Raw genomic sequence first — 18,375 nt, forward strand, 5'->3', positions numbered from 1 at the left:
TTATTTATGTGGCTCACCTCGGCAGGGTCCTTTCTCCGTCATCTTTTTTGTAGCGGTGTAGCGTGCAAAGACGGGGGTGGAATAAGTGTCAACAGATGGAGCTAACTGCTTTAATGACATTCCAACTTTACTTAAATCAATAACGGAGCAGCATCTCCTCATCCGGAAACAAAAACACAGGAAATGTGTCCCGTGAAAAAACGTCCGACCGGAACTTTAATAACTAAAGTTCCTTGGTGAATAATGTGAACTCACTACCACTGGTATGTTTTAGCCCTTTCATGGCGATTTTACTGACAAATATAAGCGAGAACTTAGCAACACTTTATATTAAAAACGGCAACAGCAAAGGATTAATGTCAGAGAGGATAAAAAAATAAGCTTATCGACTCGCTGACGCGCTCAATTTTTACGGAATTCTACAGATCCCAAATGCAGATCAGCAGAAAGTTGCTTTTGCATCATATTGCAAAACAAAACGGTAGATAATGTCTTACCTTATACACACACCATAATAATATTCGTATGGACTGTGTGGCGCTGTTGGAAGCGTGACCGTGCCAGCAACCTGAGGTTTCCTGATTCAATCCCCATCTACCAACCGAGTCACGTTCGTTGTGTCCTTGAGCAAGACACTTCACCCTTGCTCCTGATGGGTCGTGGTTAAGGCCTTACATGGCAGCTCCTGCCATCAGTGTGTGAATGGGTGAATATGGAAATAGTGTCAAAGCGCTTTGAGTATTTTGAAGGTAGAAACGCGCTATACAAGTATAACCCATTTACCATTTACCGTATTTCCTTGAATTGCCGCCGGGGCGCTAATTAATTTAAAACCTCTTCTCACTCCTGCGCTTACCAAAGGCACGCGATAAAATTAAGCATGCGCTAACTATTTTAAAACCTCTTCTCACTCCGGCACTTACTTAAGGTATGCAGTAAAAATTTGAGTGGGACGTAAGCTTGGACCTTAAATCCTACTGAATAGCTCTTAATCTTCTTCCCTTTATGCGATTTCAAATTACCGGTATTGAAATCAGCCTCCTCCATTTTGAAAATGGTGACAAGAGAAGTGTCACTCGTGACGTCACGTGTTTGACCAGGCGGTAATACTAACTATGCGCTAATTATTTTGGGAAGCGAGTTTGACCCGGCAGTAATTCAAGGCAGGCGCATACTATATGCCCTGCGGCAATTCAAGGAAATACGGTATTTACCATTTTATGTTTAATGCGCATACAATTATTCAATCGATACGGCTTCATTGCTTACCAAAGTCGTAGTAAAACATTTTGATATATTTTTGAGCTATGTGTGTAATGTTTTATATTTTCAATGGAACATTTAAAATGTTGGTGTTATTTACTTGAGACATATTGCATGTGTTGGCCCTGCGATGAGGTGGCGACTTATCCAGGGTGTACCCCGCCTTCCGCCCGATTGTAGCTGAGATAGGCACCAGCGCACCCCGCTACCTCAAAGGGAATAAGCCGTAGAAAATGGATGGATGGATATTGCAATTATCTTATCTCTTATGTTTGACTGCTGTCTACTGGTCACACTTACACCATGTACCAAATAGACTAACTTCGAGGTGAGTAAGCTCAACCAAACTTATTCCTTACATTAGGCGCACCGTGGTTATAATTTTGAAGGAAAAATAAATAAATATAAGAGCCCCTTATAGTCCGGAAAACACGGTCGTTTTTTTATTTTTATTACATCAGTTGTTTGAGCAAAGCAAAGTCAATAGTACACAATAACTAAACAAAAGTTTAAACTATCATCTGTTACTCTTTTAAATCATTTGTTTTTTGCCCCAAAAGTCCTTTTGTATGCAGGTACTTATAAACATTGACATAAAAGAAAAGTCTTATCACTCTAGTATTGATCATATAGTGATAATACCCTTGATATCGATACCACCAATGTATGGCTTAATCCACCCTCTTCTTACATGTCATGTACTGACTGCGACATTGCTGACACACCAACCTCTCTTTAACCCTAGTTAATCCACTTGTTAATATCATATTAATATCTGCTTAATTTCTCTCGATTTCCCCGACGACTCGTTCCTGTCGATCCGGTATACGGAGCCTTCTCCGTGTACCGGAGGCTGCTGATGACTCCAGGCTGATGACGTGGTCTGGAACCTCCGGTGTGAGCCAGGTCTCAGTGAAACACAGGACGTTACAGTCTCTCATGTCCCGCTGGAACTTAATATTCGCCCTGATGTCGTCCAGCTTGTTATCAATTGACTGGTCGTTGGTGAGCAGGATAGAAGGGAGAGGCGTCCGGCTCGCACATCTTCTGACACTGTTCCCTATTCCCCTTCGGCTGCCACGGTATCGATAGTGTGTCCGCCATTCTCCTTTGTTGTTTTTACCGGCGTTGCGATGGCCTCTCAATTCTGCCGGCAGTTCCTTCAAGAGGTCTGAGCTTCGTTGAAGTTGGTGAGTTGTCTTTGAATTTATGTCCACAAGAGTCTGTCGATCGTAAACAATTGTAGTGCGAAAAACTACACAAATTAATTAAAATACGCAAATCTTGTGACGAGAGCGTGGTGAGGCAGCTGAACGGAGCAGCGCCATCTTGAAGAGGCTACAGAAGTGGCAGGATGCATAAGATTGGCATCTCTTGTTGGCAAACCTATCTGAGGATGACCCATTGCATGTAAATTTGCATCGAGCTAGCACACTTTTAAAAAGTGGAGTTTTACTTCACTTGCTTTGTTGGCATGGAAATTTACAACATTAGTTAGAGGCAGTCCACTACGAACACGCTTGTTTGCCCGCCAAGTACTTCAGTCGGTGCAGTCTGCAAGCAAAAGTGACGTTACACGCATTGTATTATGATATGGTACTGTTTAGGGATGATGTTTGATAAGAAATTATCGAGTTCGAGCCAGTTATCGAATCCTCTTATCAAACAGATTCTTTATGGATTCTCTTATCGAATCCAGATAGGTTGTTGAATATGGAAAAAAACACAATATTTGGTTTCACAAAAGCTCACTTTTATTTGATAAGAAAAAATTTAAATAAATATTGACTGTTTTTACCCCCCTAAGAAAATTAAATAAATAAATATTGACTGTTGTTACCCAAAATATATTAAGTGGGATTTTTCTGAAAAACTAATATATACAGTAACGCAAAAACAACCTGTCTCTGTGACCACTATAGGTGTATAAGTAATATAGTGTTAAGTAAAATCAGTCCCTTAGGCACAAAACTGAAAATAATACAGCTCTCTAAAAAGTGTACTTCTGCTGCTATTGGAACATCCTTCTGGGGTCCATCAGTGTGGCCTCCTCCAGGAATGACTGCACATCCTTGTCCTGGAGGGAAAATGAGGGACTGACACAGCTTAGAATTAGGGGGGAAATTAGCTGAATGTGAAGACTAGGGTGTCTGTTAAAGTCTTTAGCATTAATATGTGGAATTAAATGATGGAATGGATTAAGTAATGAAGTTAAACATTGTAGTGCTATGATCCACTTTAAGAGGTTGTTCAAATTAATAGTGCTTACGAAGTACAAAGAATTATGAGAAATACTTTCAACCCTATTGAAAATAAGATATTCTTCATCTCAGTATATTAATGACTGAATTAATTAATTACATATTACAAAACTGTTGTATATACTAATTCACAGATGTTATTTTATTTTAAAAAGGTCACTAAATTATATATTTGTAAACGCTCTGAAGTGGGAAAGGGGTAGGATTATATAAGCTTTACTTATTCCTACTCCTTTTCGGACATGATGTAAAGTAAAATGATTTGAAACTGTGATGTTTAATGCTGTAAGTGTGTTCATGTACAAAATAAACTAAAGAAAGAAAGCACTAGTTTATAAGACAGACCTGCAAACTCTGTAGTGGTGTAGGCTACAAGGTACTGTTAACGTTATCAGACACGTACAGAAAGGCTAAGGTTAACGTTACCGTTAGCCACTGACTATGTTTAGGTAACATAAGTCTAGCTATCATTACTGCAGTCCTGGTTGACATAAAAGGTAACGTTATTTTAGCCTAAAGGCTACAAGTGAGCAAATATGGAAATTAACCGGCAACAGTTAACGTTAATTACTCACAGGCACTATCACTGGAACTGGGGCTGCAGGTTGAAGCAGACGAAGAGGGGCGTGCTTCGTCATCTCTGTCAATGCCTCTCCACATGTCGAAGACACGCCACAGTTCTCGAACGTTCAGGTTATTTGCGACCTGAATATGTTTCAACATGTTTGTTGTGCTTCCCCTTTACATCAGAGCGAAGCCTGGCAATAATTGCAGATAGCCGTTTCCTTGTCGTATTTTTTTTTTAAGTGAACCCATGCCTTGAGGCATTTTTTCCGGTCCATTATTTTTGCTGCTTTCTGTATCTGCTGCCTAATGACTGAGCTACGTAATTTCCTGTGATGTCCCACAGGGCATTTGCTGTGAGACGGGATTCGTTCCCAGGGATTTGAATAAAGAACCAACTCTTTTTCTTTACTATGGTGGCCTCGATAACGGGAACCGGTTCTCAAAAAGGGATTTGAGTCCATTTGAATTGTTCTTTTCTCATCGAACAACCGGGAGAACAGGTTTTTAACATCATCCCTAGTACTGTTTAATTTTATGTGAATCAGTATAGAATATACCGACGTAATTCCGTCAAAACCTATAAAAGTACCTAATACGGTACCAATCAGTAGATACGTGTTGTATATGCCCAGATGTTAGGGACATTTTGAGTGAGAACTTTCTGGAAAATTCAGTAGCTTTCTACGGATGTCATATTTTTAGCGTATTTCAACTGAATTTTCCACACTGGTCCTACGCTTGTGTCATTGTAGGGTGGTTAAAAGTATTGACACAAACATGCAAGAAATACTTCAATACCTGCTTTTGTCAGTACTGAATACTAGACAACATTTTTTCCACGGCTAGACGCATCGATGGTGAATAGAACGTCTGCTGGGTTGCAAAAAAAAATGACAGTGTTTCCATGTATGTAATTTTAATCGTGTAAACCGGTCACAAATGTGAATTTAGTGCTTCTGGCTCATAAATTATAATGTACAAACCCTGTTTCCATATGAGTTGGAAAATTGTGTTAGATGTAAATATAAATCATATAAATGATTTGCAAATCCTTTTCAACCCATATTCAGTTGAATATGCTACAAAGACAACATATTTGATGTTCAAACTGATAAACTTTTTTTTCTTAGCAAATAGTCATTAACTTTAGAATTTGATGCCAGCAACACGTGACAAAGAAGTTGGGAAAGGTGGCAATAAATAAATGGGTTGTACTTGTATAGCGCTTTTCTACCTTCAAGGTACTCAAAGCGCTTTGACACTACTTCCACATTTACCCATTCACACACACATTCACACACTGATGGAGGGAGCTGCCATGCAAGGCGCCAACCAGCACCCATCAGGAGCAAGGGTGAAGTGTCTTGCTCAGGACACAACGGTCGTGACGAGGTTGGTACTAGGTGGGATTTGAACCAGGGCCCCTCGGGTTGGGCACGGCCACTCTCCCACTGCGCCACGCCGTCCCTAAATACTGATAAAGTTGAGGAAAGCTCATCAAACCCTTATTTGGAACATCCCACATGTGTGCAGGCTAATTGGGAACAGGTGGGTGCCATGATTGGGTATTAAAACAGCTTCCCAAAAAATGTTCAGTCTTTCACAAGAAAGGATGGAGCGAGGTGCACCCCTTTTTCCACAACTGCGTGAGCAAAAAGCCAAACAGTTTAAGAACGTTTCTCAATGTGCAATTGCAAGAAATTTAGGGATTTTAACATCTACGGTCCATAATATCATAAAAAGGTTCAGAGAATCTGGAGAAATCACTCCACGTAAGCGGCTTGGCCGGAAACCAACATTGAATTACCGTAACCTTTGATCCTTCAGACGGCACTGTATCAAAAACTGACATCAATCTCTAAAGTATTTCAAAACATGGGCTCACCACTCATAGCAGGGGCCATAGACGTTGGGTGCGATGTGAGCTGGGCGGCAGCTGAAGGCAGGGCACTTGGCGGTCCGATCCTCGGCTACAGAAGCTAGCTTTTGGGAAGTGGAACGTCACCTCACTGGGGGGAAGGATCCTGAGCTAGTGCGCTTAGTGGAGAAGTTCCGGCTGGATATAGTCGGACTCACTTCGACTCAAAGCAAGGGCTCTGGAACCACTTCTCTCGAGAGGGGCTGGACTCTCTTCCACTCTGGCGTTGCTGGCAGTGAGAGGCGACGGGCTGGTGTGGCAATACTTTCCCCCCCCCCGGCTCGAAGCCTGCACGTTGGAGTTCAACCCGGTGGACGAAAGGGTAGCCCCCCTCCGCCTTCGGTTGGGGGGACGGGTCCTGAATGTTGTTTGTGCTTATGCACCAACAGCAGTTCAGAGTACCCACCCTTTTTGGGTACACTCTAGGAAAGAAAGTGCACACCCGGGTGATTCCCTTGTCCTACTGGGGGACTTCAAAGCTCATGTTGGCAATGATAGTGAAACCTGGAGAGGCGTGATTGGGAAGAAAGGCCGCCCGGATCTGAACCCGTGTGGTGGTTTGTTATTGGACTTTTGTGCTCGTCACAGTTTGTCAAAAACAAATACAATGTTCAAACATGAGGGTGTCCATATGTACACTTGGCACCAGGACACCCAAGGCCGCAGTTCCATGATCGACATTGTAGTCGTGTCATCGGATTTGCGGCCTCATGTTTTGGACACTTGGGTGAAGAGAGAGACAAAGCTTTCAACCGATCACCACCTGGTGGTGAGTTGGCTGCGATGGTGGGGGAGGATGCCGGACAGACCTGGCAGGCCCAAACGCATTGTGAGGGTCTGTTGGGAACGTCTGGCCACTCCGGAAGAACTTTGAACATGTCACGAGGGAGGTGGGTGACATTGAGTCCGAGTGGACCATGTTCCGCACCTTTATTTTCGAGGCGGATGATTGGGGCTGTGGCCGCAAGGGAGTTGGTACCTGTCGGGGCGGTAATCCTAAAACCCGTTGGTGGACACCAGCGGTAAGGGATGCCGTCAAGCAGAAGAAGGAGTCCTATCGAGTTACTTTGGCTCATAGGACTCCGGAGTCCGCGGACAAACCGCGGGTCGGGCGGTTGACATGACGAACAAATAGATTTTAATTAGATTTGGGCGGGTGGCGGTTGAACCATCCGGAAATATTTGATATGCATGGTTCTGTGATCGGTATCCTTTGCCATTCAAAGTGCCATTTAAGACCCGTGTCATAAAGCGAAGAAGACAATAATAAACGCTATTATTATCCTGAATGACCGCCGGTAGTCACCCAGATAATAAGTGTTAGGGCGTGCTATGAAGCCATTTGCTTTGTCGCCTACTACAACATGTACAATCTGCTTGTCAGACCAGCATCATGTTGTGTGTGGCTTCCGCGGCAACATGCACACGACTGCAAGGCATACTGGGTGACACAGAGTACACTAATTGTTGTGATATAAACAATTTTAACACTCTTAGTAATATGCGCCACGCTGTGAAGCCACACCAATTAAGAACAACAAACACATTTCGGGAGAACATCCTCACAGTAACACAACATAAACGCAACACAACAAATACCCATAATCCTTTGTATTCATGAGACTTCCTGACTATTTTATACACCCCGCTAGCAGCAAACCCCGCCACCCCGTGCGTCGGTAAGGTGGGCGGGTTTGGGTGTGCGGGGGTGTAAAACATTCGGCTTCGAAGCGATTCTGGTCCACCATCCGCCGCCTAAGGAAGGGGAAGCAGTGCACTATCAACACTGTGTATGGTGCGGATGGTGTTCTGCTGACCTCAAATGCGGATGTTGTGGATAGGTGGAAGGAATATTTCGAAGACCTCCTCAATCCCACCAACACGTCTTCCTATGAGGAAGCAGTGCCTGGGGAATCTGTGGTGAACTCTCCTTTTTCTGGAGCGAAGGTTGCTGAGGTAGTTAAAAAGCTCCTCGGTGGCAAGGCCCCAGGGGTGGATGCGATCCGCCCAGAGTTCCTTAAGGCTCTGGATGCTGTGGGGCTGTCTTGGTTGACAACACTCTGCAGCATCGCGTAGACATCGGGGGCGGTACCTCTGGATTGGCAGACCGGGGTGGTGGTTCCTCTCTTTAAGAAGGAGGACCGGAGGGTGAGTTCCAACTATCGTGGGATCACACTTCTCAACCTTCCCGGTAAGGTTTATTCAGGTGTACTGGAGAGGAGGCTACGCCGGATAGTCGAACTTTGGATTCAGGAGGAACAGTGTGGTTTTCGTCCTGGTCGTGGAACTGTGGACCAGCTCTATACTATAGGCAGGGTTCTTGAGGTTGCATGAGAGTTTGCCCAACCAGTCTACATGTGCTTTGTGGACTTGGAGAAGGCATTCGACCGTGTTCCTCTAGAAGTCCTTTGGGGAGTGCTCAGAGTATGGGGTATTGAACTGTCTTATTGTAGCGGTCCGCTCACTGTACGATCATGCCAGAGCTTGGTCCGTATTGCCGGCAGTAAGTCGAACACATTTCCAGTGAAGGTAGGACTCTGCCAAGGCTGTCCTTTGTCACCGATTCTGTTCATAACTTTTATGGACAACTTTTCTAGGCGCAGTCAAGGCTTTGAGAGGTTCCGATTTGCTGGCCGTGGGATTAGGTCTCTGCTTTTTGCAGATGATGTGGTCCTCTGGTCAGAATCTTCAGCTCTCACTGGATCGGTTCGCAGCCGAGTGTGAAGCGACCGGAATGAGAATCAGCACCTCCAAGTCCATGGTTTTCGCCCGGAAAAGGGTGGAATGCCATCTCCGGGTCGGGGAGGAGACCCTGCCCCAAGTGGAGGGGTTCAAGTACCTAGGAGTCTTGTTCACGAGTGAGGGAAGAGTGGATCGTGTGATCGACAGGCGGATCAGTGTGGCATCTTCAGTAATGCGGACGTTGTACCGATCCGTTGTGGTGAAGAAAGATCTGAGCCGGAAGGCAAAGCTCTCAATTTACCGGTCGATCTACGTTCCCATCCTCACCTATGGTCATGAGCTTTGGGTCATGACCGAAAGGTTAAGATCACGGGTACAAGCGGCCGAAATGAGTTTCCTCCGCCGTGTGGCGGTGCTCTCCCTTAGAGATAGGGTGAGAAGCTCTGCCATCCGGGAGGAACTCAAATTAAAGCCGCTGCTCCTCCACATCGAGAGGAGCCAGATGAGGTGGTTCGGGCATCTGGTCAGGATGCCATCCGAACGCCTCCCTAGGGAGGTCCAACCGGTAGGAGGCCACGGGGATGACCCAGAACACGTTGGTGAGACTATGTCTACCGGCTGGCCTGTGAACGCCTCGGGATCCCCCGGGAAGAGCTAGACGAAGTGGCTGGAGAGAGGGAAGTCTGGGCTTCACTGCTTAGGCTGCTGCCCCCGCGACCCGACCTTGGATAAGCCGAATAAGATGGATGGATGGATGGGCTCAGGAACACTTCAGAAAACCACTTTTACTAAATACAGTTAATTACTACATCTGTAAGTACAAGTTAAAGCTCTGCTATGCAAAGCAAAAGCCATTTATCAACAACATCCAGAAACGCCGCCGGCTTCTCTGGGCCAGAGATCATCTAAGATGGACTGATGCATAGTGGAAAAGTGTTCTGTGGTTTGAAGTGTCCACATTTCAAATGGTTTTTGGAAACTGTGGACATGTGTCTCCTCGGAAACAAAAAGGAAAAGAACCATCCGGATTGGTATAGGCGCAAAGTTCAAAAGCCAGCATCTGTGTTTGTATGGCGGTGCATTAGTGTCCAAGGCATGGGTAACTTACACATCTGCGAAGGCACCATTAATGCTGAAAGGTACATACAGGTTTTGGAGCAACATATACTGCCATTCAAGCAACGTTATCATGGACACCCCTGCTTATTTCAGCAAGATAATGCCACACCACGTGTTACAACAGCGTGGCTTCATAGTAAAAGTGAGCGGGTACTAGACTGGCCTACCTGTAGTCCAGACCTGTCTCCCATTGAAAATTTTGAAGCCTAAAATACGACAACAGACACCTCGGACTGTTGAACAACTTAAAGGCATACTGAAATGAGATTTTCTTATTCAAACGGGGCTAACAGGTCAATTCTATGTGTCATACTTGATCATTTTCCGATATTGTCTTATTTTTACTGAAAGGATTTAGTAGAGAACATCGACGATAAAGTTAGCAACATTTGGTCGCTAATAAAAAAGCCTTGCCTTTACCGGAAGTAGCAGACGATGTGCGCGTGACGTCACAGGTTGTAGGGCTCCTCACATTGTTTATAATCATAGCCTCCAGCAGCAAGAGCTATACGGACCGAGAAATCGACAATTTCCCCATTGATTTGAGCGAGGATGAAAGATTTTTGGATGAGGACATTCAGAGTGAAGGAATAGAAAGACAAAAAAGGCGATTGCAGTGGGAGCGATTCAGATGTTATTAAACACATTTATTAGGATAATTCTGGAAAATCCCTTATCTACCTATTGTGTTGCTAGTGTTTTAGTGAGATTAAATAGTACCTGAAAGTTTGAGGGATGTGGCCATGGGTGTGTTGACCCAGTGTTTCTGAGGGATGTCACGCAGCTGCAGCAGGACGGAATCTCTGCTGATGTCTCCGGTAAGAGCCGACTTATTACCACCATTTTCTCACCGAAAACTGCCGGTTGACATGTGGTCGGGATGCATGTTCACTTGACCGCTCTGTTCCATAGTAAAGCTTCACTTTCAGGAATTTTAATCAAGGAAACACCGGCTGTGTTGTTGTGATTAAAAGCTAAAAACTTCCCACCTCCATCTTTCTACTTTGACTTCTCCATTATTAATTGAACAAATTGCAAAAGATTCAGTCACAAATATGTCCAGAATACTGTGTAATTATGTGATTAAAGCAGACTACTTATAGCTTGGATCGGGCTGGAAAATAATGTCCGCTACAACCCGAGACGTCAAACGCACACGACATCATACCGCGATGTTTTCAACACGACACCGCGGGAAATTTAAAATTGTAATTTAGTAAACTAAATTGGCCGTAATGGCACGTGTTGCAATGTTAATATTTCATCATTGATATATATATAAACTATCAGACTGCGTGGTCGGTAGAAGTGGGTTTCACTAGTCCTTTAAGCTATACATCAAGCAAGAATGGGAAATAATACCACCTGAAAAGCTTAAAAAATCTGTCTCCTCAGTGCCCAAACATTTATTGAGTGTTGTTAAAATAAAAGGTGATGGAACACAGTCGTGAACGTGCCCTTTCCCAACTACTTTGGCATGTGTTGCAGCCATGAAATTCTAATTTAATTATTATTTGCAAAAAAAATAGTTCGAAAATCAAATTTCTTGTCTTTGTAGTGCATTTAATTGAATATGGGTTAAAAAGTATTTGCAAATCATTGTATTCCGTTTATATTTACATCTAACACAATTTCACAACGCATATGGAAACGGGGCTTGTAGCTGTGGCAAAACATGCTTCAAAGCACTCATACACGGCTGTTTTTTGTCAGAGTAAGAAGTAGCAGAAATGATCTGTATTGCACTTAAGTCACTTTTTTACTAAATTGAGTGAATATAAAACACACATTAAAAGCGAAAGAAATGTATTTTGTTACATGCCTTTTATTCATTTGTTAAATACAAGCGATTATAAAAGTAATTGCCGCACAAGTAAGAGCAGAGATCTGCCACCACAAGCCCAAGGAGTGAACACTACCATAGCGTGCAGAAAACCTCAAGAAGTGTGAAACCCAACCTTTATCACTTCCATAAGGGCTGAGAAAACACATCTTTGAGACACTCCTCTGTCGTTTGGCAAGGCTATGTTCGCCACCGCTTTACTTAGTTCACCACCGTTAGTTTGTATAAGCTCCAGCTCACTTTAACATGAGCTGTTAAAAATTAAGTGAATGGTAACATTATTTGTGTTAAGAGAAGTATCACAAACATGTCAGGCGTCAGACGTCTAAATATTTGTGGGACTCCTCTTTGATTTTCTACTCTGCAGGTGAAGCTGAGGAGGAGCATGAGAAAGACAAAAAGACAATCATGGGAGGTCGTGTCCACGCAAGAAGACCAGACAGTGTTGTCATTGGCATCCTTGTCTCTGGTAAGAACCAAGTAATATGTTTACTTCGAGGTACTGAACGCTTCATGGAAATTGCAGCTCTTAGTCCAGGTGTCGGCGAACCTTAATCGCTAAGAGAACCATAAAACCCAAATATTTTAAAAAAGTGTTTCCGTTGAGGACCACATGATATCTTTTAACACTGAATAAAAACAATTTTGGAATACAATAGGATTATAATAATGAGGCTGAAATTATTTGTCATAATAAATGGGTTATACTGATGCCAAATAATACTTAGTCAAATAATTCCTATGTTAAATGCAATATGTCGAAGTGCAGCTTCACATTTAACAGTTTCATTTACATATTACATGTTGTTATTGCATATTATACACGGCAGAACCTGCTCTCTCCACACAGGCTAATTTGTTTATCCGTTTGTCTTGAAATGTAAGGTATTTGTCATCTATTTCTTTTTTTTCATCTTCTTTGTCTGTTTTTTAAAGAGGTCCTGTTATGCAAAACCAACTTTCCTTATCTTTTGGTACCTGTTTCTGTGTATTTGGGACTTGCATAAGTGTAAAATTATAGGTTGATACGCAACACTAAATTGGCCCTAGTGTGTGAATGTTGTCTGTTGGCCCTGTGATGATGTGGACACTTGTCCAAGGTGTACCTCGCCTTCCGCCCGAATGCAGCTGAGATAGGTTCCAGCACCCCCAGCCACCCCCAACGGGACACGCGGTAGAAAATGGATGGATGGATAAGTCTCAAATTTGAAAATCAAACAATGGAAGCAAGGTGGAGATATTTATAAAACTATCGTATTTTACGGACTCTAAGGAGCACTTAAAATGTTTTTTTTCTCAAAACTCACAGTGTGCCTTATAACGCGGTGCGCGTAATGTACGGACTAGTTCTGGTTTCCCTTACCGACCACGAACCAATTTTATTTGGTACATGGTGTAATGATAAGTGTGACCAGTAGATGGCAGTCAAACATAAGAGACGCATTTAGGCTGCACGATGATGGAAATATGACTCAAGTAAACAACACCAACAATTAATATGTTCCATTGAAAATATAGAACATTACACACTGCGCTCAAAAATCTATCAAAATGTTTTATTACAACTTTGGGGTAACCTATGAAGCTGCACCGCTTGATGTGGGTCAACATACGAGTATTTTTATGGTGTGCGTATAATGTGTGTGCAATAATATGCAAAAGCAACTTTTCTTACCTTCTGGTACCTGCTGATCTGTATTTGGGATCTGCATAAATCCTGAAAAATTTCCCGCGTCCGCCTTTGAACTCTGTGACTACACCGTAATCGATAAGCTCCTTCTTTTTCTCTATCTTCTTGTTGTGGGACATTCATCCTCCGTTGTTTCCATTTCTAATATACAGTACTGTAAAGTTCTTACTTAGATCTGTCAGTAAATTCGCCGTGAAAGTGCTAAAACATACCGGTGTAGTGAGTTTATATTATTCACCCAAGGAATTTTAGTTATTACAGAGTTCCGGTCGGACGGTTTTTCACAGGACACCGGCATTGTTGTTTCCGGATGAGGAGACGCTGCTCCGTTATTAACTTAAGTAAAGTCCTGAATGTCGTTAAAACAGTGAACTCCATCTTTTGACACTTCTTCCTCTCCCATACTTGCACGCTACACCGCTACAACAAAAATGACGGGGTGAAGACACTGCAGACAGTGAGCCACGTAAATAAGACCGCCCACAAAACAGCACATCTGGAAGCGACTGTCAGAAAGCGGCTTGAAGATGATCTGTAAAATATAATCTATGAAACATTTTGACCAAAGAACCATCCTTACATGTTATGTTAATCACAAGGAAGTGTTTTCAATTTAGAAAATAAAAAAATATAATATGACCCAAATAATGCACTCTATAATCCTGTGTGCCTAACAATATCCATCCATCCATCCATTTTCTACCGCTTATTCCCTTTGGGGTAGCGGCTGGCGCTGGTGCCTATCTCAGCTACAATCGGGCGGAAGGCGGGGTACACCCTGGATAAGTCGCTACCTTATCGCAGGGCCAACACATGCAATATGTCTCAAGTAAATAACACAAACATTTTAAATGTTCCATTGAAAATATAGAACATTACACACAGCGCTCAAAAATATATCAAAATGTTTTACTACGTCTCTGTTAAGCAATGAAGCCGCATCGATTGAATAATTGTATGCGCATTAAACATACAATGGTAAATACCGTATTTCCTTGAATTGCCACAGGGCATATAGTAATAATATATGAAAACAAATTAAAACAAATACACCATTTATCGGTAGTGCGCCTTATATTTCGGTGCGCCCTATGGTCTGGAAAATACGGTCTCTTGCCTTCTTCCGAAATTGTTCCAAACAAGCAGTCTCCGATTTGCCCAGAGTTGTTTTTGTGAAGTTTTCCAACATGTGATGTCAGCAGATATTTAGAGGTTCACCCAAAAAGCTTTGCATGAGTTCGCCATTGTAGCCCGGAGTTGGATAGGATAGGATAGAATAGACCTTTTTTGTCCCACAATTGGGAAATTCCATTGTAGCAGTGCAGGTTTTTACGTATGGTAACAGAAGTAAAACGTAATGAAAAACAAAACAAATAAAACAAATACTACATACTGCGCATTGTGCACTAATATGTATAGAGAAAAATAAAATGAAACAATAAAAAAAAACACTAACATCCATACCAAAAAATCATTAAGTCACAAAGTAGCTTTTTTTTCTTACATCTTCTTACATCTTACATGAACATGCATGTTACGCTGTCGCCATTTATAGTACAAATCCCGTTTCCATATGAGTTGGGAAATTGTGTTTGATGTAAATATAAATGGAATACAATGATTTGCATATCCTTTTCCACCCATATTCAGTTGAATATGCTACAAGACAATATAGTTGATTTTCAAACTGATTAACATTTTTTTTTTGCAAATCATTAACTTTTAGAATTTGATGCCAGCAGCACGTGACAAAGAAGTTGGGAAAGGTGGCAATAAATACTGATAAAGTTGAGGAATGCTCATCAAACACCTATTTGGAACATCCCACAGGTGTGCATGCTAATTGGGAACAGGTGGGTGCCATGATTGAGCATTTTTTTGGGAAGATGTTTTTATACCCAGTCTTTCACAAGAAAGGATGGGGCGCGGTACACTCCTCTGTCCACAACTATGTGAGCAAATAGTCAAACAGTTTAAGAACAACGTTTCTCAAAGTTTAATTGCAAGGGATATTATGGACCGTAGGGATTTCCACATCTACGGTCCATAATATCATCAAAAGGTTCAGAGAATCTGGAGTTATCACTCCACGTAAGCGGCATGGCCGGAAACCAACATTGAATGACTGTGACTTTCGATCCCTCAGACGGCACTGTATCAAAAACAGACATCAATCTCTAAAGGATATCACCACAGGGGCTCAGGAACACTTCAGAAAACCACTGTCACTAAATACAGTTTGTCGCTACATCTGTAAGTGCAAGTTAAAGCTCTACTATGCAAAGTGAAAGCCATTTATCAACAACATCCAGAAACGCCACCGGCTTCTCTGGGCCCAGATCATCTAAGATGGACTGATGCAAAGTGGAAAAGTGTTCTCTGGACTGACGAGTCCACATTTCAAATTGTTAATGGAAATATTCGACATCGTTTCGCCAAAGGGGAAGCGAACCATCCAGACTGTTATCGGTGCAAAGTTCAAAAGCCAGCATCTGTGATGGTATGGGGGTGCATTAGTGCCCGAGGCATAGGTAACTTACACATCTTTGAAGGCACCATTAATGCTGAACGGTAGATACAGGTTTTGGAACAACATATGCGGCCATTTAAGTGCCGTCTTTTTCATGGACGCCCTTGCTTATTTCAGCAAGACAAACGGTACTTTCTTGGCCCGCCTGCAGTCCAGACCTGTCTCCCATCGAAAATGTGTGGCGCATTATGAAGCTTAAAATACGACAGCGAAGATAAAACAAGAATAGGAAAGAATTCCACTTTCAAAGCTTTAACAATTAGTTTCCTTAGTTCCCAAATGTTTGAGTGTTGTTAAAAGAAAAGGTGATGTAACACAGTGGTGAACATGCCCTTTCCCAACTACTTTGGCACGTGTTGCAGCCATGAAATTCTAAGTTATTTACTATTTGCAAAAAAAAATAAAGTTTATGAGTTTGAACATCAAATATCTCTTCTTTGTAGCGTATTCAACTGAATAAGGGTTGAAAAGGATTTGCAAATCATTGTATTCCGTTAAAATGTGGTGCATTATTAAGCGTAAAATACGACAGCGGAGACCCCGGACTGTTGAACGACTGAAGCTCTACATAAAACAAGAATGGGAAATAATTCCACTTTCAAAGCTTCAACATCTAGTTTCCTTAGTTCTTAAACGTTTATTGAGTGTTGTTATAAGAAAAGGTGATGTAACACAGTGGTGAACATGCCCTTTCCCAACTACTTTGGCACGTCTTGCAGCCATGAAGTTCTAAGTAATTTATTATTTGCAAAAATAAAATCAAGTTTATGAGTTTGAACATCAAATATTTTGTCTTTGTAGCATATTCAACTGAAAATGGGTTGAAAAGGATTTGCAAATTATTGTATTCTGTTTATATTTACATCTAACACAATTTCTCAACTCATATGGAAACGGGGTTTGTAAAACGTAACGTATACTTTAGTTGTAGCTTGTCTGTCAGTAGACTCCATATGGAAGAGTTAAAATTTACATCGTGGATTAAAATGGCAGTAATACAACGTACTGTATATAAAAACCAACTGTCGCAAAACTGTGAAGAAGAAATTTGTGCTGCAGCATTGAGCTGCCGATGTCCTGCTGATGCCACAGTTTTCCTTATAACCCTTTCTATGGATTAAGATTAATTATTCATCCAAACGGGATGATATGGGCTTCCTATTTGTCGTCATCACAGTGAGAGCAGACATTGTACAGCAAGTGATTACCATATTTTATTATGTTCTTAGTGTGTGTATCTTGTTAAGCACTTAGTAATATTGCTACATAATGCTTAGTGTTTCACCAAAACTGAATCTGTTTAGCACACAGATTCTAAAACGTGTAGCTAGCTCATCCTTGTTATTTTCAGGCTAAAAAATATAATGTTTTGGATCATCATTTTTCCCAGAGTAAACGGCTCTCACAAGTCTGCATGATTTGCTTCTTTTGTAAGTATGTTTGATTCCAACCTCTACGTCACGGATTACGTGACTGGCTTGCTCATTATCTCTCAAAATGGCTCCTAAATCTCTGTGAGATTGATACTATTTTGATTTTATATATATATATATATATATATATATATATATATATATATATATATATATATATATGTATATATATATATATATATATATATATATATATATATATATATATATATGTATATATGTATATATATATATATATGTATATATATATATGTATATATATATATATATATATATATATATATATATATATATGTATATATGTATATATATATATATATGTATATATATATATGTATATATATATATATATATGTATATATATATATATATATATATGTATATATATATATGTATATATATATATATATGTATATATATATATGTATATATATATATATATATATATATATATATATATATATGTATATATATATATATATATGTATATATATATATATATATGTATATATATATATATGTATATATATATATGTATATATATGTATATATATATATATATATATATATATATATGTATATATATATATATGTATATATATATGTATATATATATATATATATATATATATATATGTATATATATATGTATATATATATATATATATATATATGTATATATATATATATGTATATATATATATGTATATATATATATGTATATATATATATGTATATATATATATGTATATATATATGTGTATATATATATGTATATGTGTGTATATGTATATATATATATATATATATATATATATATATATATATATATATATATATATATATATATATATATATATATATATATATATATATATATTAGGGCTGTGAATCTTTAGGTGTCCCAGGATTCGATTCAATATCGATTCTTGGGTCAAGATTTGATAATATATCGATTTTTTTCGATTTGATTCAATTCTCGATTCAATTCTCGATTCAAAAACGATATTTTTCCGATTCAAAACGATTCTGTATTCATTCAATACATAGGATTACAGCAGGATCTACC

At 40.4% G+C, this 18,375-nt stretch overlaps 1 protein-coding gene across 1 annotated transcript in view; it reads left to right on the forward strand.

Moving 5' to 3' along the window:
* LOC133557968 (uncharacterized) overlaps positions 1–18,375 on the forward strand; it is a 33,756-nt gene that overhangs the window by 2,385 nt on the left and 12,996 nt on the right. The window contains exon 3 of the mRNA XM_061908990.1: positions 12,021–12,122. Within this exon, the coding sequence (XP_061764974.1) occupies positions 12,021–12,122 (102 nt within the window). The remainder of the gene's footprint in view (positions 1–12,020; positions 12,123–18,375) is intronic.

This window comes from Nerophis ophidion, linkage group LG01 (assembly GCF_033978795.1).
Source record: "Nerophis ophidion isolate RoL-2023_Sa linkage group LG01, RoL_Noph_v1.0, whole genome shotgun sequence".
NCBI lineage: Eukaryota > Metazoa > Chordata > Actinopteri > Syngnathiformes > Syngnathidae > Nerophis > Nerophis ophidion.